Source organism: Selaginella moellendorffii, unplaced genomic scaffold (assembly GCF_000143415.4).
Source record: "Selaginella moellendorffii unplaced genomic scaffold, v1.0 SELMOscaffold_44, whole genome shotgun sequence".
Classification (NCBI taxonomy): domain Eukaryota; kingdom Viridiplantae; phylum Streptophyta; class Lycopodiopsida; order Selaginellales; family Selaginellaceae; genus Selaginella; species Selaginella moellendorffii.
This window is the reverse complement of record NW_003314305.1, coordinates 929,882-950,168: the sequence shown is the minus strand read 5'-3', so window position 1 is coordinate 950,168 and position 20,287 is coordinate 929,882. Positions and strand designations below refer to the sequence as shown.

The following is a 20,287-nucleotide window of genomic DNA, read 5'->3' as shown; positions in this document are numbered from 1 at the left end:
AGATGTAACAACAGTAAACCTAATTGCATTTACAAGTTTGCTATTACTTCCTTTAATTGAGATTGGAAAAGACTTTTTTCATAATGGGCCTAAATGTTCTTCAAAATCATTATCCTCAACTAAATCATAGACATTGTTTGCATTAAATATTGTTTCTCTCATTCTACCCCAACTCTTTGATAATACATTCATAAGAGTAAATTACTGGATTGGCCATTGAGTGTCTCGAGCTTCCTTCACAGTCTACTTTTATACGTTTGACAATGTAGACATGAGAACTATTAGGTCCTCATATCTGGCAAAATGATATACTATAGAAGTTGTAAAATATATAGAAAGAATAGTTTTCAATCCTTATTTGTTCAAACAATTGATATACCTTTCCTATCAGTGAAAACACTAATTGCTTACTTAGTTTCCTACCACAAAAGAAAAATTAAAATTTAAAAATCAAACTAATCCTCAAAATACAAAGAAGTTTGTCTCAAATAATATCATCAATTGATTCAATCTTCCTCTTCCTGCTCTTTGTATCACCGGCAACAATCCACTTATATTGCGTTATAGTCATCATAGAAAAACTATCAAAAACATATTAGCATCTACAATCTACTATGATTTATTGTGAATTATCACAAAACTTACCTCTACCTATGAGACTTGAGGTGGCTGATTGATTTGTCTCCCTTGGATTAATGTGTAATCACTAGATTAGTTGCATATTACACATGCTTCGAAAAAAAAAGAGAAGGAATTCTAGAAAAAAGAAAGAAAGAAAAGGGCATATTTCATCCTCCTTCTTTGAAATTCATCTAAGTGCAACCCAAATTATAATCTAGTGTCAAATGTGGCCATTTACAATGCCACACCAAAATATTTACTTCCAACAAGAATTGTAAATGATGTATAGCATCTCACGGTAAAAAACTAGTGCTAATGTGTGAGACACAAAATCCCTAGGCCCCAAAGTGGAGCCGGAAGGGTGCCACGTGGTAGTGGCCGAAGTGAAAGCCAAACAAGTGTAACACGTTTGGGCCAAAAGCTCCGCCTTGAAAGGTCGAGAGCGGGAGTGGAACTCTTAACGAAGGGCTCGAGGAATGAGCACGAAACGAGCAATAAGCGAGGCTCCAAAAGGGGACCCGAGATGGAGTCCGAGATGGACCGAGACGGAGTCCGATATGGAGTCCGAGATGGAGTCCGAGATGGAGTCCGAGATGGACCCGAGATGGAGTCCGAGATGGACCCGAGATGGAGTCCGAGATGGACCCGAGATGGAGTCCGAGATCGAGTCCGAGATGGACCCGAGATGGAGTCCGAGATGGACCGAGACGGAGTCCGATATGGAGTCCGAGATGGAGTCCGAGATCGAGTCCGAGATGGAGTCCGAGATGGACCCGAGATGGAGTCCGAGATGGAGTTCGAGATGGACCCGAGATGGAGTCCGAGATGGAGTCCGAGATGGATCCGAGATGGAGTCCGAGATGGACCCGAGACCGAGACCGAGACCGAGGCCAAAGCCGAGACCGAGACCGAGTTCGAGTCCGAAACCGGGACCGAGACCGAGTCCGAGTTCGAGCCCGAGTCCGAGTCCGAATACTAATACAGGCAGTTGGGTGAAAGCCCAAAGAGATCATCCCCCAGGGGGGGGGGGGGGGGGGGGGCTGCGGGGGGTTCCAAAAGTATAGTAGGGAGAGTGTGGGGGTTGGAGCCCAGTGGAGCCAGTTTGGCCAGGAAGGGCCAGTTTGGCCCAGGAAGGACTAGTTTGGTCCAGGAAGGCCATACCTAGTGTTGGGTGATGAACTGACCATTGGGAAGTCCAAGACTAGAGTGAACACGGACCGACAAGCGGGGTAGCTTAGTGAAGTGTTCAAGAGCCGGCTCTAGTTCCCCCGGGAGATCGACTGGCCGATGCTCCCAGTCCAAGTGTGGGTGGCACTACCTACTTGGATACCAGGCGTGGCTCAACGGAACCTTGCTCTAAGCCCATGGCTAGAGCACCCAAGGGCAGAAGACGAGGAGAGTACCCAGGTGGCTCGCGTAAGGCCACGGTGTTCCGAAATGTTGTCCCAAAGGCCCAGACTGTGGAAAGGAAGAGGAGCAGTCCTCTGGGGTAGTGACCAAGGACACAGTCGTGTGGTGAGGAAGTCCCAGAGGACCATGGGACTTAGTGGTCGGGCCTGTGGGTCTCGATCCAGGGGCAGTGTTGGCAAACACGGCCAGGGGCAGAAAGGGACTTAGTGGGGACTGACAGAGGGATATTGGGGAAGGCTATTCCCCTTGTTGGTGGGCATCCTAAGGATGCTAAGGAGTGGATCTGAGATGACCACTCACGGATGGTGTGCTTAGTCTTGGAGAGCCAAGACTGTGATGCAAGTGGTATTGGACTACCAGTGTGGCAAAGGTGATTGGGCATGGCCTTAGCGTAATGGGCTGCTATGTCGGTGGTACCTTTGAGTGTCGGTCATGGGATCGGACACGTGGAGCACTTGGACCAAGTGCACATGTTGAGTGGCATGGATGCCACTCTCGGGGCTAGCAAGTCCCAAGGCCTGGATTGGACTTATGGAGGTTGTGAATGAGACTCCTCCAAGTGGTCGGAGGTGTGGTTAAGTGACTAAAGTAGAATGGAAAATTTAATCCCTTACATAATGCTACCTTAGTGGAAAATGGAAAGTAAAAAACAGCTTCTTTTTGCAGCTTTGAACATACATGGTAAAGAATGGATTGAACCCTAGAATGAAATCCTAAATTTGTTTTTTTGAGAGAAACATGCTTTGAAGTTTCTTAAGTGGGAAAGAAAATGCCAAATTTTCCTATCAGGAGGCACATGTTCCTCTTGGGAAGTATAAAGCAAATATTTCCTGTCAAGAAGCATTTTTTTCCACCTCCCAAGGTGGCTTATCACAACTTGTGTCAATAACAAATTCTTTGCTTTCTAGTTTGTTGGGTTGGAATTAACTGTACCACAGATACATGGATCACCTAGGATCAACTTAAGTTCTTATGTGAGACCTTCTAGTGGATTCCAATTTTACCAACAGAGCACTCGGACACATTGCTTAGTGAAAATCAGTTGGGAACATTCATCTTTCTTCATGAATTCATCCATCGGGAAAATGTGTATCCATTGTCATGAATTCATCCATCAGGAAAATGGGTATCCATTGGGTATTCATGCAATCCCATTGGGAGACATCATGTGGGATGTAGTGTTATATATTACTTGCCATACACATTTAAGCATTCTTCAAAACCCCATTTCTAAAAATCATGTCTTCTTGATTTCTGGCTGCCGATTTCCGCGTTGAAAGTGCGTCCTCCTCTCTACAAGCCATCACTTTCTGCACAAGTACCCATCCCCTTGCCTGTTGTCTCCCACGCTTTTCGGTTCATTGATGGACTTAGAGTGGCTACTGGTGCAACAACTGTCTAACCTATTACTATATGCAAATGACATAATGCTTGTGGTGAACTACTACAAGACCAAATAAACAATTTGTCAAGTCATAATGTGATACATATTAGAGTGGCCTCTTTCCCCTGGAAACACTCACATGGCAGCACACAATCATCTATATCCGAAAGAGCACATTTCTGAAGATAGAGAAGTTGCGGATCATGCCATTGTGGAGTCACAGCAACTCAGGCAGGCGGCTGGTGGCAGCATGAAACAGTGGACCAAAAGACTCAATTTGAATCTCGTCACAGAACGATTACATGAAGATCTTGAATTCAGGACACACACCATGCTAATAAGATGGATCCAAGCCGAGAAGAACCACACCATTTACAAGCTCTATGTGGAGGAGATCAACCCAAAGGAACAAGTGGGAACAGCTTTCTACGATCAGCTCTCTCCCTGGACAGAAACTCCTTGCAGGTTGACTACTCGTGGAACTAGGTTGAAGAACAAGACCAACAAAGATCCCGCGACATCTGTAACTTTGCCCAGTGTGTGGCATGTGTGTTGAGACAATAACATATGTGGTCAAGGAATGCCCAGGATACGATGAGTTACGAGATCCCATGAGATATGCCTGTAGCTAACATCCTTGGGACACCTGAGAACGCGGTGGAGACAACCAGGTTCCTGGAACAGATGGATGTCCAGAGGCAAAAACTTGTCAATGAAACAATGCACGGCTGGAAAACGAAAGGAAACAACAGAACAGACGACACCAAACTCGCAGTCCCATACTCCAATTACCAAAAACAAGCAACTCAACGTTGTAACAACAACGAACGGACAACAATCCACAGCAGAAGAAAGCAGGAAATTGGTGGCGACCTCGATACGAGCAGCGCATCCTTTGTCGACATGCTTCTCCACAAGCATCGCCAGACTGAGGCGAAAGAATCCCAGGAGATAGAGCAGAGAGTGGGGCGGAGGGGAGGAGGAGGTGGAGAATTGACAAAGTAATAAACTGAATTGCATTGCATAATATCCCATGCTTCTCGATACTAGAAACAGAGATAGATAGGTAGATAAATATCCTCCTCTAGCGCAAACCTGAGAGAATGTGGATGCCTGTTACCTCATTGCTCAACCTCAGTAGCTTGCAAAATAGCCGAATTAAATTTCAGCCTTGCTAACTGAAATCATCTCACATTGGTGATTCAGAGAAGCGAGAAGCCTATACCTTGCTGGTGAGTTTCTTGTGGCAAACCCGTAAAAGATTATCCAGCGTTATCCCACTATTAAAAGTCCGCTCACGTTGACGCTGGAACGTTTAGCGAGCTTGCAAAACACAGATGAGACTCGATAGGCTTGGCTCTATCTATTTATATGCTATTCAGTTGTTTACATCAATGTATGAAACCTCGCGAGGCCTGTAATAGCAGATGAGCATTCGAACCCAGCGCTCCCCACTCGAAATGCTCAAGCAACCTAGTCAGCTCCAAAGATCAATGTCACACTCGTCGAAGTCTAGAGGAGACGGGGGAGGAGAGGGGGGGATATCAAGCTCGAAAGAGTCCAGAGAAAAGGGGATCTCGTCCGGAATGGTAACCCTGTCTTCCACAGCTTCCAGAGTGTTACCCCCATAGCTTGCGCCTAATGTTGGGCCGGTCTCAGGTGCCTTTGGCTCTTGCGATCCCGTCACTGATTCTGGCTGCCAGAAGAAGAACGTGGACAAAGGAATCCACTGCGCTGCTGCTATGGCTGCCAAGGAGTCTGGAGGTCCTTGCAGTGGAATTCCGACAGCGACGATCGCTATGACCTGAGCGAGAGAAAGGAGCTGAGTGGGGAGAGAAGTGGGGGAGAGAAGCGACGGAAGATCCAAGTACCTGCATTGTCGCGTTTACTTTCCCCCATGCGGCCATAGCTTGGGTAGCCAGAGATTGAGCAGCCAGTGCTGCCGCCGAGCCTTGCGCGAAGCCCCCTTCCGCCGCCAGCGCTGCCGCCGAAGCAGCTTGGGCAAAGCTCCCTGCTTCTACCGCCCCGCCTCCTGCTTCCGCCGGGCTGCCTCCCGCCGCCAGCGCTGCTGCAAGAGCAGCTTGGACAAAGTTCCCTGCTTCTACCGCCGCGCCCCCTTCCGCCGCGCCTCCCGCCGCCAGCGCTGCCGCCGGAGCAGCTTGCGCGGGCTTCGCCAGGACGCCCCCTGCTTCCGCAGCGCCGACTCGAGCCAGTGTTGCGGCTCCAGCGGGCGATTCCGCCGCGCCGACTCCAGCCCCTTGCGCCAAGCCAGCGGGCGATTCCGCCGCGACGACTCCAGCCAAGCCAGGGGGCGATTCCGCCGCGCCGGGTCGAGCACGATACCTGGCTGCTCTCCGGCGATTGGCTACTCTCGCCTGGCCCGGGCTCCGAGGTCGCGCCTGTCGCGCTGGAGCACACGCTTGCGTCACTAAAGCGCTCTCCCGAGAGCACTAGATCTTGTGTCTTCCTCATTTTTACGAATATTCTAACATATTTCCTGAATTTGCTATTTCATTTCTTCACAAGATTAGGGCTCTTGGCAGAATGGCCGAGGATCTCGACATGGAGGACGCGGACGCCTGGGAGGAGGAGGAGCGGCGCCAGGAAGAGGACGATTTGGCGGCGGCGGAGGCCATGGAGCTGGGCTATGGCCTCACATTGGCCGAGGAGAATGCCCGGGACGAGGAAGCCGAGCAGCTCGTCACAAAGCTCCAGTCCCTCTTCGATCACTTCCAGGTACCCATGGATTTCCAGCGCGAGCTATATTCCCTCCTCCGCCTCGACGATCGCGCGCTCTTCAAGCCCATCACGGACATGGCGCTGGCATCGGCCGTGGCGGAGATCAAGACACACCTCACATTCCATCTCTCCAAGGTCTTCCTTCTCTTCCGCCGCATCCGTGGCTCCTCTCGCGCCAAGATCTTCCTCCAATCCCTTGCCCTGCTCGATCGATCGCCCTCTTCCTCAGCGGCGACGCTCGATCAATCCCGGCCAACGCCACCACCGCCTCCGCCGCTACACTACCACTCCCTCGCCCGCGCTACCATCGCCGCCCCGTGCTCCAGGCTCTACCTCAAGCTCGATCCTTCCAGCGATGGCGATGGCGATGGCCTCTCCCAGTGGAAAGATCTCGTCTTCCAGGAGCTCTTGGGCGATCGGCTGCGCGACACGATGATCCAGGTACTGCTCTTCGACGCTCGATCCAAGTCCCAGGACACCGCCTGGGCTATCAATCTCGGCGATGGACTGCTGGTCTTGGCGGAGATGGCGGTGTTCCAGGACCGAGCTGGCGAGCTGGGCATGTTGATGCGTCGCGAGGTGGGCGATCCGCGAGAGATTGGCGTGAGGCACCACCGGGATCGCCTGGCTCACGTCTTCGAGTACTCGCGGCTTCCAGTCGGCGAGAAGGACTTCTTTGAAGCGAAGCTGACTCCTCCGTCTCGATCGATCGCCAGCGACTCGAGTTACGTGATTTACAAGAGGATGATCCAGCAGGTGGAGCGAGCCAGGGATGATCCGCGCTGCTACCGCTGCTACCGGAATCACCAGCGAGCTCTCTACGACTACTGCGTGGATCGGATCAAAGAGCTTCACGCTCCACTGCTGGAAGAATTCGAACAAAGTAAGGCGGCAGTAGCACCACTCTAGGAGAGAGAACCACTCGATGGATAAAAACTCGAAACTTACAAAAGATATTCGCTGCTCTTCTCGAAAGCTTTTGCGAGCACTGAAAGAAAGTTCACACAAGTGTATCAGCCATGGCGAGCACTTGAAACTAGAAACTGACCTCGAGAGCAGCGCTATAAGTTATATCAGCAATCGTTCTCCTTTCTTGTGGCTTTGCCACTGAAGTACCTCTCCTGCTGTTGGCCTTCGTGATGGTTCCAAGCGTAGCAGCGCTCGGACGAGATCTGTGAGAGCTGCTGTTCTTCCGGGGAAAGAAGTGACCTGGACCTCCACCTCGGGGTTTGGACGGGGGAGAGGCTCTCCCGTGGCCCATTCGTAAACCATCACGCCAAAACTAAACATGTCCGCCTCGGCGCCGGGTTCCTGGTCCATGAGTAGCTCCGGGGCAACATACGCTCCGTCGCCTTCTTCCCAGTCCCAAAGGCTTTGCTTCTGGACAGCGAGACCAAAGTCGCAAATTTTAAGTGTACCTGGAAAAGTACGAGGCCATCAAACGAATGACTTTTTGTTCGAGCAAACAGACCTTCACTGTCGCCGCATATAAGAATGTTTTCCGGTTTTATATCGAGGTGGAGGACACCATGTGAGTGTATGTGATCCAGACCCGACGCAACTTGGCGTATAAAACACCACACCTGCATAGAATCCATGAATCTTCGTTCGTAAGCCATGATATGAGAGAGCTGGAAGTTTGTTTGTACCTTGTTCTCGTCAAGTGGTTGTGACAAAGCATCCAGATAGTTGCGAAGGCTGCCACCGTCGCAGAGCTCCATCTGGATGTGAAAGTGCGCGTCCTGCTGCCATCCTCTATAATATTTTACGACGTTGGGATGCTCCGGGAGACAAGCAACGCTCTGAATCTCCCTAAGGAAGCGCTCTCTGTCTTCTCGAGCAAAGAAGGGCTGTTTGCTGATTTTCACGGCACAGAGCACGCCGTGTCTCCTGTCACGAGCCTCATATACCTTGCGTGAAGGAGGAACGAAGACGAGAATGTTAGAATGGTTGTGAATCACAAATACGTATAGGTACCTTGCTTGACGAGCCTCGACCAATCTCCCGGAGAAAATCGAAGTGTTTGTCGAAGAGAAAGTTGCTATACGTTCTCTTTAACTGGGTTGTCATGAGCAGCTTTGTTTCACTCAAGCTGCTCTGTCGTACCATCTCTTTGCTTCTGGAAATGCAAAAACACTGTGTTACAGTGAAAGGAAAAAAGAAGGGACAAGAGAAAAAACCTTAGCGTGCGAACGCTTGGAGCACCGGGACACTCAACCACAATGGGCGTTCGTGGCGTGGTCCTCGGTGTTCTTGGAGATGCCAGTGGCGGAAACTGGACGGGCGTAGGCGCGTCCTCGAAACCCACTTGATCGAGACGGCTATTCTGCAAGCTTGACGAGAGCTCCGTTTCCTCCACGCTCTCATTTTCATGGTCAATCACATCACTATGGCATTCGCTCTCAACCTGGATCGCAAGGACTTTTAAGAAACCCAGCAATAAACTTGTGCTAGGAAAGGAATCGCGAGGAAACGCACCTACTTACCTCATCACTAAGGCCGCTGAGAACGCTCGAGGTATCAGACTTCCTGCGATGGAACCACGGCTCGCCCTCCACATCCTCTGCCCCAGCGGCGGCGCCGCTCATCGGAATCGACTGCTCCAGGAGACAATACTGTGAAATCTATCTACTCTTCTAGCATTCCTGGAGCTCCAGACTTACGCACGAATCATCCCTAGCGCTGGCGCCGGCGCCATAGCTTCCCCTCTCGCTAGAACCCTAGAATGGGAGGTCCTTGGAGGGAACATTTCAAAACGCACGCATCGCGGCCGGTGGTTCCGACGGCCAGGATGCCTCCACCGTGGCACCACGTGTTCACTGGGCAAAACCCTACACGGCCCGTCACGCACGTCACGCCCGTCGGGGCCGTCACCCATAAAATCCTGACGGCTTTGCCCTTAGAACCTCTTTTTTGGGTGTGTGTGATATTGGAGTGGCCATGGCGGCCTCCTCCTCGCCATGACGATCGCCGCGTCGATCACATCGCCGCGCCGCATTCTCTCGCAGATCTCACGAAGCGATCCCAGCTGCGGCGAAAATCCAGGCATTGCGGCATCGCGTCGAGGCGGCGGTGCCGGATCCAGGGGAAACGCTCCAGCGAGCGCGCCGTGCTGGTTCCGAAATAAATGTGGGTGCGCGGGCGATGCGTAGGGGCTGAGGAATCGAATTGAGGCATCGATAATCACAGCGGTAGGTTTTTGGTAGCGTAGCAGCAGGGCTCGCGGATATGTATACTAGGGAGAGAGTAGGGTATAGCCTTGGCAGCAGTGGTAGGAAGTCCGAGCTCTACTTGGATCACGAATCCAAAAGCTCCAAGGGAAGCAAGGCATCGCCCTCGACCTCCAAGGTGTCGGCGGCAAATGGAAAAGAGAAGGAGAGGTCGGTGGTAGCGCCAATGTCTACTCCGGCTGGACGACGAACTGGCGGTAGCACTGATAACAAGGCAGCATTGTTTGAGAAATCTGTCACAGAAGACGGTAAGTTTTCTAGAATTTTTTTTCTACTCTGTCGTGGTTTTTTTTTCTAGGTGGACACTGACTTGGTCGTGTTTTTTCTTTCTCCTTTCTTTAGTTGAGGAGTCGGACACCGAGAGCGAGGAGTCCGATGTGAGTGGCTCAGACGAGGGCGAGGAGTTTTCGTGGATACCATGGTACTGTGCACTAAGAGGGAACGAGTTCTTTTGCGAAGTAGATGCCGAGTACATCCAGGATGATTTCAACTTGAGTGGCCTCAGCAACCAAGTTCCTTACTACGAGTACGCCTTGGACCTTATTCTTGACGTCGAATCTCCAACTGGTGAGCCTTTGCTTTTGCATTTGTGCGTTGCTCGTTCTAAACCATTCTCTTTGCAGACGACATGCTAACCGAAGAGCAGAACGAGATTGTGGAATCCGCCGCGGAGATGTTGTATGGATTAATTCATGTGCGCTACATACTGACAAGCAAAGGCATGGCTGCCATGGTGAGTGCTCTAGCTTTTGCTGTTTTGTATCAAAGTTTTCTTTCGTGCTCGCAGCTGGACAAGTATAAAAATGTGGACTTTGGCCGATGTCCGCGAGTGTTCTGTGGCGGCCAACAATGCCTCCCAATGGGACAGTCGGACATCCCTCGCCAAAGCACTGTGAAGATTTTTTGCCCCAAATGCGAAGACATTTATTACCCCCGCTCCAAGATCCAAGGCAGTAAGTTTTTTTACTTCTCGTTTCCTGTTTGCTCACACATCACCTTCTCGCTTCCAGACCTTGACGGAACTTACTTTGGAACAACGTTCCCGCATCTCTTCCTCATGACATATCCACACCTCAAGCCCGCCAGGCCGACGCACACGTACGTTCCCAAGATTTACGGCTTCAAGATCCACAAGCAGCGTTCCTCATCGAAGTAAGAGCAAGAGTGAACTCTACGACACCGAGGCCCGCGTTTTGTCCATCCGGTTCGTTCGCGAAAGAAAAAGAGAGTAAAATTCATTCCATTTGTTTGATTGATCTTACGTTACAATGGCAGACCATCGTATCCTCTCGCTAGACTGGTGTATTCGAATCAGCGACAACCTTGAAGAGTGACACATAGTTTGCTGCTTCATCCGGCATGATCTCCTCGAGAACTTGTGCTACTCGCTTACCTCGCTCGAGATCTTTGTACGAGCTACAAGCCGAGAGAAGGACCGACCACTCCATCTCGCCGGGCTTGTAAGGCATGTTCGTCACAAGCTCCTCGGCTTCTTCCAGCTCTCCAGATCTCGCGAGATTGTCTATGATCGCTCCATAGTGTTCTCTCGCTGGAGCGATACCATGGTCGCCAACCATCGAGGTAAAGTAACCACAGGCCTTCTCGGTGACACCAATGTGGCTACAAACAGCTAAAACGTTTGTGAACGTCACTTGATCGGGTGTCACACCGTTGAGACACATCTCCTGGAAGAAAAGGAGGGCTTCGTTCAATTGCCCAGCTTGAGAGAACGCCATGATCACCGTGTTCCATGACACCACATCTTGATCCGGAAGGACCTCAAACATTTCTTTCGTTTGATCCAAATGCCCCCGCTGGGCATTCACTGCAAGCATTACATTCAGAGACAATGTGTCGTGGTACGGCATCCTGGAGAAAACTTGTACGGCTTGTCCCCACTGGGCATGTTGTCCGTACCCTGATAGCATGGCATTCCACGTCACCGAGCTCCTCTCCGGCATAACGTCGAAGAAATTCTTGGCATCCTGCAAATGCCGGGACAGGGCATATGCCGATATGAGAATATTCCACGCCACCGTGTCTGGCTGGGGGGTGGAATCGAACACGCGTCTGGCTTCGTTGATTCTCCCCGTCTGTGCGTACGCGGCCATTAATACGATCACGACGTACGAATCTAGCTGCGGCATCTTGTCAAACACTGCCTGCCCCAGCTCCACCTCACCATTCGTACAATACATGTTTACAATGCACGTCCACGACATTATACCCCGTCGAGGCATCGAGTCAAATACAGCCTTGGCCTCGTCCACGTGGCCGGCTTCCGAGAGGACACGTGCCATCTCCATCCACGTCACGGTGTTCTTCACGGGCATGCGGTCAAAGGTGGTCTTTGCCCGGTCAACGAGCCCTAATCTCGCGTAGAGAGTTACCATCCCGGTCCACGCGACCACGTCTGGATCGGGCATTTTCTGGAATAATTCCTCTGCCTCTGCAAGATGCCCTTCTTGGGCATATGCTTGGATCATTGTGCTCAGCGCGATTTGGTTCCAATTGGGCATTCGCGCAAAGACTTCTTTGGCACTGGCAAAATCGCCAGTGTCTTTGTAAAGCTTGAGCATTGGATTAAACGTAGAGGACGATCTCTCGGGCAAACAATCAAAGAGATTCTTCGTTTGTGCCACTTCTTTACCCTCGGCAAATGCCGCAAGAAGGGAATTCCCGGACACAATATCGTGGCTCGGCATTAGCGAGTAAATCCACTTAGACTGGTCTAACAAGCCCCGTTGTCCGAACACGTTGACTAGCGCGGTCCAAGAAACGACCGAGCGCTCGGGCATCTTCTCGAACAGATCCACGGATTCCTCCAATTGCCGATTCCGGGAATGCCCCGATACCATCGCGTTCCACGAGAATATACTCCTCTCGGGCATCTTCTCAAACACCTGCCTGGCCTCGAGAAGATTCTCGTTTTGTGCCAGCGCGGTGACGTAGACGTTCCACGTCACAACGTCGCGGAATGGTATATCCCTGAAGAGCTCTTGCGCCTTGCCAAGATGCCCATTCTGGGCATATGCCGAGAAGAGTAGATTCCATGTCCAGGGATCCGGCGATTCGATGCCATCGAACACCCTTTGGGCCTCTTTGGCGCTGCCACACCTCCCGTACATGACGATGAGAGTATTGGCCAGGTATGGGCGGTTGCCGTACCCGGCCTCTATGACATGGCCGTGGAGCCTTCTCCCCGCGGCTAAGTCCCTGGAAGCTCCACACGCTTTGATCAGCCCCGCGAAATACCTCTCGCGATTCATCCATTCTTTCTAGCAATACGTGAAAGTTTTCACGATGAGCATTCGTTCCACGGATCCCGGAAGAACTCGTAGAAAAAAAGTGGAAGTTCTTTCTAGGGAATGTGTGATGACTCCCTGCTTTAAGTTGAAGTTCTCAAATGTAGCAAGCAAATTGCTTCACCTTCTTCACCAGATTGCTGGGCTCGTGTTGGCTGGGGAGCTGCCCAATGACGATCATTTGCTGGACGCGATCGACAATGTCCGCGAGCTCTCTGCGCTTTGCCTCTTCGATCTCGGCTTTCATCTAAACGAAAAAAGTTTGGTCAGTGCTAGAACAAAGAATGAGAAGAAGAAAAGAGTACCCTTTCGGCTTTTGTATGCGCGTTGGCTATGGATTTCTCGGTTTCCTCGTTCGCATGGGATTTTATTCTCTGCGACTCTTGCCGAGCTCTTGCCAGGATCTTATCAGCCTTTACCTGTAGATGAATTGTTAGTCTATAGTCGTAGAACAGGAATTAAAAATCTAGCTCGATCAAGAACAAGCGATCACAAGAGAATTATCTACTTCTATCTAGCTCGACCAAGAACAACCGATCACAAGAGAATTATCTACTTCTATCTAGCTCGATCAAGAACAATCGATCACAAGAGAAGTATCTGCTTCTATCTAGCTGGATCGAGAACAATCGATCACAAAAGAAATATCTACACACCAGGAATTGGAGCTTACCTCCGCATTGTGAACCACTTGATCCGCTCGCTGCTCCTCCCTTTTGTGACTCTCAAGAGCTTTAGCTTCCTCGTACATTCTTTGCCTCTCGACTTTATCCTGGAAAAGAGAAGCAAAGAACGCAGGTAAGTGATCGAGCAAGGAAATCTTTTCCCATACCTGTAGACGCTGAGCTCGAGCTTCGGTCTTGCGCATGGTAGCATCCAAATAAGCCTGTGCCTCGGCCTCCACTCTCCCTCGATGAGCCTCGGCGATCGCTTCCGCCCTTTGGTTCCCAGATTTGCTCAGCGAGGAGGCACTGGTCATCGACGAGGCTGGACTGCTGTAAGGATTGGGCGCCGCCGCGTCGCTCCCATTCTGGCCCTCTTCTTTCGATCCTGGCCTCCTGTACGCCTGCGACATGCTCTAGATTGCAAAAAGATCAATCCTCAGGGCGATAATCCGGCATTGGAAGCGATTTCGATGCCTACCTTCTTGAGATCCACTGCCATCGCCCCGGACAAATCCATCGCTCCAATTAGGAGCTACAATGCGGGAAAGATCCACGATCCGGGCATGATCCAGTCGCCAGCGCGTCCCGGAAAGATTTGAATGCCTCTAGCCGCGGCCTCCAATCGCTTCAAGCTCATCTCTCCAAGAGCCCTAACTCCGTCCAAGAAAATTGGCACACCATCGCCACGTCGGCGAAAAGTGCCGACGTCGACAAATCTCCAGCCGCCACATGTCATAGAAGCTCCACGTAGTGGCGTTAATTAACGGGCAGTATTTAAGCAGTGTCCGATGATATAAATACGTGGCACAATGCTGTCCGTCGGATCTGGCATCCAACGGCTAGGTCATTAGTAGCGTTTCTAGGGAATTTTTGTGGAGGCAATGGCAGTCGGAGCTTATTGCGCCGCGCCATCGTCCTCCATCGTGATTTCCAGCGGAAATCGATTGAAGCGCTATGGATTCTCACAAGCAGGGCCTGTGAACCGGGCGATTGGGAAGCAGGGCTTGATTCTCCAGGTCGCGGCAGCTCCATTGTGGGGTTTAGGGTTCTCCGGCAGGCGCAGGCGCGATGCCGCGCGGCTGTGCCAGTCCCAGTGCTCGATGCAGGTCCAGGAGCTCGAGCATCGCCAGGTTTTGTCCGTGGAGCAGTGCTTGGAGAAAATGCGCGAGGCGATGGGGATCGATGACATTGCTGGCAACGAGCAATTTACTGTCACTGGTGAGTTCTCGCAGGATTGCATTGTCTAGCTGAGGAATTTTAGTTTCGATGGTGTAGGAGAACAAACTTTCATGGGTCTTACTGGAGAGTGGAATTTGTCGTGGAGTTCCGATGGCCGGTTTTACGAGAAATTCGATAGCGAGGAAGTCACTGTTGATGGAGGATACGATGGCACTAGCAGGCCATGGCATGCCGACTATGCCGGACGAGTTACGTCGCTAGATTTGGACGATCTAGAGGTTTGGTTTCATAGATTCTCCGAAGATCGAAAATCTTATCATACTGACCTTGCAGACGAGTTTGCTGACAACTTGGCTAAGAACAGGCTTTTGGATTTCAGCCGGTGGACAGACGAAGCTGAGCATCGAGCTGGACAAGGATTCTCCTTCAGAGAAGATTTTCGAAGTACACTTGAAAGACTCGAAGGTATGTTTTCCACTCCAACTTTAGTTCATTGAAAACAAAATTGCTCTTCTCCTGTTCTTGCTCCCGTTCTTCGGAAACATGATAGGTACTGGCTCGTGTTCATGTGGATACAGACACTTGGCTTCCAACTCAAATGAGAACACAAGTTTTTGGTGGGGAGGACGTGTGGGAGTACTCCGATTGGCGATGCATTCTGGTACTTATAACTCATAATCCTCTAGGACGAGCTGATTAGGAGAATGAAGTTTTCAGATCAATTTTGCAGCCTGGTCGTCGGTATCGAATGCCGTGCTCGACTGTGCGATATCCACCAGCTGGTGGAAAAGACACTACTATTGCAAGTCGTGCTGAAGCTGCCAGAATTTCTCAAAGCTTGTTTACGGTTCCATCCACACCCCAGATAGCAAGGCATAACAAACGAAGGCCCGTGGTTGAATTTGACGAAGACATTTCTTCAACTGTGAAGGTATGTATGTGTCTTTCTTGTGTAAGAGCTTCCATTATAACTTTGGTGTGACAGATGATTCAAACCGTTAGCGGACACTACGTAGTAAAGCCTTTGATTGACGGTCAGGACATTGGGTAAAGTCACAGACTCTTCTCTTCTTTTTTTTTTTTTTTGTGTTATGAGGTCTCATGTTATGTTACAGATATTTTGTGGTCGATACCGGCGCCAGTGGTCTTTCTCTCGCTCCTGGCGTGGTACAAACAAAATGGCTCCAGATTGTTCTTTTTTAACTTGAAATTCTTGTCCAGGGAGACAGATTTTCAATGGCGGAATTCGGGGAGATATACGTAACGGGTGTAGAGACTCAGGTAAACTATCATGCCAAGAATGCAAAATAGTAATACTTGCCATCAGGTGAAGAGTAAGTTTGTTCGTGGCCGAGAATTTCAGCTTGGACGACTAAAAATCACCAACCCGCTATACATCGAAGTAGGAAAAACCTGTCGTTCTCCAGTCTCACATAAACTTATCTGCAGGTAGCAATGGATGGTGTCGTAAGAGGAGTGCAACCGGTAGCAGGAATTTGCGGCTTCGACTTGTTTTATCATTGCGTAGTAGAGGTAAAGACGAGGCTCTAAAAATGTTTCAAGGCTACATTGTTCGATTTCTTTTGTAGATGTCCATGACCCAAAAGACGTTATCACTTTTCAACGCAGCCACCTATCAGTTTCCTAAGAACCAAAGCTTTGTGGTAAGTCCGTCCATTTTCCTCCTCGATGGGAAATAAATCCATTATTTTTTTCTGTGCAGAGGATGCGCATGCTAGAGAATGTCCCTCATGTTCCAGCGAAATTTAACGGCCACGAGACATTGTTTCTACTTGACACAGGAGCTGGAGGCGTAGACGTGATCTTCCCCAACAGCACCGTCGAGAAGTATAAGCTGCTAGAAGGAAACTCCAATTCCTTCCTGGAAGCCAAAGTCAAGGGAGTAAATGCGAGCAGTGGTATCCAGGTACTCCTCCAATTCACTCCAAACTTTGGATCCATCTTTCATTTTGGTTTCTCTTTTTCTTCTTCTAGGCCTTGTATGGAACACTGCCTAGCTTCGAGCTGGGCGATCATGTCTTTAAGAACATCAAAGCTCTATTTTTCAAAGGCGAGGGGGGAATGGTGAGCTTCTCGGCCTACACTGGAGGAATTCTTTGCGAGCAGCTTCTTCGTTCGTTTGTCCTCGTCATGGATTATCAAAGATGCAGAGTAGCATTCGTCGCGAGTAAAGACCGCCAAAGTCTAGAAAATGGACGGTCTTGATTCAATCAATCGAATTCCAACGGTCCAGATTAAATGGCTCCCGCAACGGCCTCGATTCGTTTGACTTTATCCGACGACTAGAATATACTGCGCATCTGGAAATATTTTCGGGCATTAGCAGCGATGGTGAGAGAGCTCCAAATTCAACTGCCACTGGTGTGTCAAGATCTAGGGTTTTATTCTCGCTGTGGAGCTCCAGCGCTAGGTTTTGCGAATTTTGGATCCGGCCAGCGGCGATTCTTGCCCGGCGCTGCGTCGATCGCCTCCACCGGCATGGGACGACAGGCCGCCGCCGCTGTCAAGGCCAGCAATGGCGCCTCCGGGAAGATCGACGCAATGGAGGCCGAGTGTGTCGTCGCGGATGATGCCGAGGAGCTGTTTGATGCGTCGGAAACTTTCAAAAAATCCGCTCTATTGTCGTCCAGAGAACAGGTATGATCCATCGCTATCTCTCGAATTTTCCCCTCTCATAGCCGTACTTGTAGTACGCAGCACTGTACAAAAATTCCGTGGATGATCCCGATGGATTCTGGTCGCACACCGCGTCGCAGTTCTTCTGGAAATCCAAGTGGGAAGAGAGCAAAGCTCATACCGAGAATTTGGACGTTCGCAAGGGAGAAATTCGTGTGGAGGTATGCTTTCAAAGTGGAGTAAACTTGCCATGCTCTTGGTAGAACTTCTCTCTCAGTGGTTTAAAGGAGGGTGTACCAACATTTGCTACAATGCTGTGGATCGGCATGTAGAGGCGGGCAGGGGTGACGACGTTGCTCTCCTGTGGGAAGGAAATGATCCAGGATTTGATATGAAGCTAACGTACAAAGAGCTTCTCGATCGCGTTTGTCAGGTACGTCGTTTATCGCTTTTCTCGCGCAGCATTTGTTCTAAAGCTTTGTAGTGATCAGCTCTCAAACTATTTGCTCGCTGTGGGAATCAAGAAAGGAGACACTGTAGCAATCTATATGCCAATGCTCCTCGAGTTGCCTATAGCAATGCTTGCCTGTGCTCGCATTGGCGCTGTTCATTCGGTACGTTCTTCCTTCTTTGTGTGTTATATAATGCTCGTTCTTGCAGGTCGTGTTCGCTGGTTTCTCTGCTGAATCGCTTGCCCAACGAATTCTGGATTGCAAGCCAAAGGTTCTGCTCACGACCAGTGGTGTAAAACGGGGCCCAAAGCTTATCAAACTTAAGGAAATTGTAGATGATGCTTTAAATCGATGTGTACAGGAGGGTGGCCATTCTGTAGGTACTAGAAACTGATTATGCTCGATTTTCGTCTGCTTGTGGATAACATACTGGCGATTTTGTGCAGATTACTGTTTGACATATGATAATAAATTAGCGATCAAGAGAGAAGACACTCCCTGGAAAGAGAAAAGGGATGTGTGGTGGCAGGTATTTGATCTCTCTGGTCTCTCTTTTTTTTATCGGGCTCTTTGCTTCACGTTTCTAGGATGTCGTTCCAAATTATCCCACTGATTGTCCAGTGGAATGGGTAGACGCGGAGGATCCTTTGTTTTTGCTGTACACCAGTGGCAGCACTGGGAAACCAAAGGTGGTTTTCTCATGAGATACTCGAAAACTGAATGCTTGATTTTCTCAGGGAGTGCTACACACAACTGGTGGCTATATGGTCTATACTGCCACAACGTTCAAGCATGCCTTCGATTACCATGACGGAGATGTCTACTGGTAAGTATACTTTTCAACAATGTTTTATTTTTTGTTACTGTTTCACGAGTCAAGGTAATGCCATGTCAGGTGTACTGCAGATTGCGGATGGATCACTGGTCACAGCTACGTCACTTATGGCCCTTTATTGAACAAAGCGACTGTCTTGATCTTTGAGGGGGTCAGCATTCGTATTTGCCCGGTTGTCTCGTGAACTCACTTGGCTCTTTGTGTAGGTTCCAAATTACCCCGACGCTGGTCGGTGTTGGGAGATTGTGGACAAATACCACGTTACCATTTTCTACACGGCCCCGACAGCGATTCGAGCATTGATGAGATCAGGAGATGAGGTATTGATTACCTTATTCTGTGAATCGTTGAAGAATTTTCTTGTTTCCAGCCAGTGAAACGGCATTCGCGAAAGTCCTTGCGCGTTTTAGGAAGCGTCGGTGAACCGATCAATCCAAGCGCGTGGAGGTATGGGCTCCCACCTTTGAGCATGCTGCGTTATTTAAAGATGGTGCTTTCCAGGTGGTATTTCGAAGTTGTCGGTGATAGTCGCTGTCCCATTGCAGACACCTGGTGGCAAACAGAGACCGGTGGCTTCATGGTACATATTCTTGTCGACACCAAAAAGGCATTTCACTCTTGTTTTCTTCCAGATAACACCCTTACCTGGCTGTTGGCCTCTGAAGCCGGGCTCAGCCACGCTACCTTTCTTCGGTGTACAGGTATTCATCTCTTTCCGGTATCTGCGTTCCTTGATACGGTTGCGTTTTTTGTCGTGGCAGCCAGCAGTCGTGGACGAGAATGGCAAGGAACTCGACGGAGAATGCACGGGATTCCTGTGCATGAAAGCCTCTTGGCCGGGCATATTTCGAAGTCTTTACGGTGATCACGCGCGATACGAAACTACCTATTTCGCTCCTTTCAAAGGATTCTACTTCAGCGGCGACGGCTGTCGCAGGTCTATTGCTTTCAAACTTCGGTCGTTTGCTCTTTCTGACTATTTCTCTCTATTCCATTCAGGGATAAAGATGGCTACTACTGGTTGACAGGCCGTGTGGACGACGTTATCAACGTGAGGTAACGTTTTGTCTGTTTCTCTGGATTTGTTTTGTTGCAGCTCAAGTAACTGGAGTTGTGGGGCTGTGCAGTGGACACCGCATTGGCACTGCTGAAGTAGAGTCGGCTCTTGTCGCGCATCCTCTGGCAGCCGAGGCTGCCGTGGTTGGCATCGATCACGAGGTAAAACAAGAGCTCATTTTGAAGTATCAATCTCATCTTGAAACTCCTCGCAGGTCAAGGGTCAGGGAATCTATGCCTTCGTGACACTCAACGAAGGAGTCGAGTACACGGCAGATTTAAAGTCGAGCTTGATATCAACTGTGCGATGCCAGGTAAGAGGAGGTGTTGTGGCGAAAGTTTTCTCGGGTAATCGTAATGTGTGTACACCGCAGATTGGAGCTTTCGCTGCTCCAGACGCGATCCACTGGGCCCCCGGCCTGCCAAAGACGAGGAGCGGCAAGATCATGCGAAGAATTCTCCGCAAGATCGCCTCCAAGCAGCTGGATGATCTGGGAGACATCAGCACCTTGGCCGATCCTGGCGTCGTCGCTCAGCTCATCGAATTCACGGAAAAATGAGTGTGGATCAAAGAACTCGAGCTAGTCAGACATGGTTGACTTTTCTATGGTCAGCACTTTCAACGGTAAAAGAGTGGAGTTTTATTCTTTGGCTTTGCTTCTGCGAAGGTTAAGCTGTTGCGTCCAAGTAATCCTGCCAGCTTAATGCTTGGATTTAAATCATGGTATTCGTGGCGCTGCCCGTTGATGCTTTTCGATCCAACGGCTCTGGTTG

At 50.0% G+C, this 20,287-nt stretch overlaps 7 protein-coding genes across 8 annotated transcripts; 3 read left to right on the top strand and 4 right to left on the bottom strand.

Moving 5' to 3' along the window:
• Window positions 1-4,753: 4,753 nt before the first annotated feature.
• On the bottom strand, window positions 4,754-5,887 carry LOC112349959 (spidroin-1-like). Its single transcript, XM_024685264.1, has 3 exons — window positions 5,867-5,887; window positions 5,287-5,814; window positions 4,754-5,219 (listed from the first exon to the last, which is right to left on the bottom strand). Exons 1-3 carry the CDS (start codon window positions 5,885-5,887, stop codon window positions 4,893-4,895), a joined length of 876 nt encoding a protein of 291 aa, XP_024541032.1. The 3' UTR covers window positions 4,754-4,892.
• A 1,175-nt stretch (window positions 5,888-7,062) lies between these two features.
• Window positions 7,063-8,855, bottom strand: LOC9648054 (probable protein kinase DDB_G0291842). The gene is made up of 8 exons (XM_024685427.1): window positions 8,818-8,855; window positions 8,641-8,751; window positions 8,335-8,561; window positions 8,132-8,273; window positions 7,804-8,064; window positions 7,626-7,737; window positions 7,203-7,572; window positions 7,063-7,142 (listed from the first exon to the last, which is right to left on the bottom strand). The coding sequence occupies exons 2-7, from the start codon at window positions 8,740-8,742 to the stop codon at window positions 7,223-7,225; spliced, it is 1,194 nt and encodes a 397-aa protein (XP_024541195.1). The 5' UTR covers window positions 8,743-8,751; window positions 8,818-8,855; the 3' UTR covers window positions 7,063-7,142; window positions 7,203-7,222.
• A 194-nt stretch (window positions 8,856-9,049) lies between these two features.
• Window positions 9,050-10,640, top strand: LOC9647692 (casein kinase II subunit beta-1). Of its 2 annotated transcripts, none has more exons than XM_024685350.1 (5): window positions 9,050-9,632; window positions 9,727-9,951; window positions 10,008-10,117; window positions 10,172-10,334; window positions 10,395-10,640. In XM_024685350.1, the coding sequence occupies exons 1-5, from the start codon at window positions 9,383-9,385 to the stop codon at window positions 10,538-10,540; spliced, it is 894 nt and encodes a 297-aa protein (XP_024541118.1). In that variant the 5' UTR covers window positions 9,050-9,382; the 3' UTR covers window positions 10,541-10,640. The 2 variants fall into 2 exon arrangements, with proteins under 2 accessions (XP_024541118.1, XP_002980430.2); XM_002980384.2 differs by having other exon boundaries at window positions 10,172-10,337.
• A 36-nt stretch (window positions 10,641-10,676) lies between these two features.
• Window positions 10,677-12,653, bottom strand: LOC9647691 (pentatricopeptide repeat-containing protein At4g02750). The gene is made up of 2 exons (XM_002980229.2): window positions 12,288-12,653; window positions 10,677-12,182 (listed from the first exon to the last, which is right to left on the bottom strand). Exons 1-2 carry the CDS (start codon window positions 12,651-12,653, stop codon window positions 10,677-10,679), a joined length of 1,872 nt encoding a protein of 623 aa, XP_002980275.2.
• Window positions 12,654-12,756: 103 nt separating this feature from the next.
• LOC9648053 (ATP synthase subunit b, sodium ion specific) lies at window positions 12,757-13,962 on the bottom strand. Its single transcript, XM_024685351.1, has 5 exons — window positions 13,833-13,962; window positions 13,522-13,767; window positions 13,363-13,461; window positions 12,995-13,108; window positions 12,757-12,936 (listed from the first exon to the last, which is right to left on the bottom strand). The coding sequence occupies exons 1-5, from the start codon at window positions 13,869-13,871 to the stop codon at window positions 12,787-12,789; spliced, it is 648 nt and encodes a 215-aa protein (XP_024541119.1). The 5' UTR covers window positions 13,872-13,962; the 3' UTR covers window positions 12,757-12,786.
• A 234-nt stretch (window positions 13,963-14,196) lies between these two features.
• On the top strand, window positions 14,197-16,800 carry LOC112349966. Its single transcript, XM_024685291.1, has 13 exons — window positions 14,197-14,572; window positions 14,630-14,811; window positions 14,867-14,998; window positions 15,084-15,194; window positions 15,264-15,464; window positions 15,519-15,580; window positions 15,649-15,700; window positions 15,755-15,814; window positions 15,861-15,935; window positions 15,983-16,066; window positions 16,123-16,197; window positions 16,257-16,460; window positions 16,529-16,800. The coding sequence occupies exons 1-13, from the start codon at window positions 14,236-14,238 to the stop codon at window positions 16,757-16,759; spliced, it is 1,806 nt and encodes a 601-aa protein (XP_024541059.1). The 5' UTR covers window positions 14,197-14,235; the 3' UTR covers window positions 16,760-16,800.
• Window positions 16,801-16,864: 64 nt separating this feature from the next.
• On the top strand, window positions 16,865-20,264 carry LOC9648052 (acetyl-coenzyme A synthetase, chloroplastic/glyoxysomal). Its single transcript, XM_002980383.2, has 18 exons — window positions 16,865-17,191; window positions 17,245-17,391; window positions 17,448-17,603; window positions 17,662-17,784; window positions 17,831-18,002; window positions 18,069-18,151; window positions 18,210-18,311; window positions 18,360-18,448; window positions 18,518-18,608; window positions 18,664-18,777; window positions 18,828-18,904; window positions 18,959-19,037; window positions 19,090-19,158; window positions 19,219-19,394; window positions 19,457-19,513; window positions 19,585-19,675; window positions 19,729-19,827; window positions 19,888-20,264. The coding sequence occupies exons 1-18, from the start codon at window positions 16,883-16,885 to the stop codon at window positions 20,071-20,073; spliced, it is 2,220 nt and encodes a 739-aa protein (XP_002980429.2). The 5' UTR covers window positions 16,865-16,882; the 3' UTR covers window positions 20,074-20,264.
• Window positions 20,265-20,287: the final 23 nt, after the last annotated feature.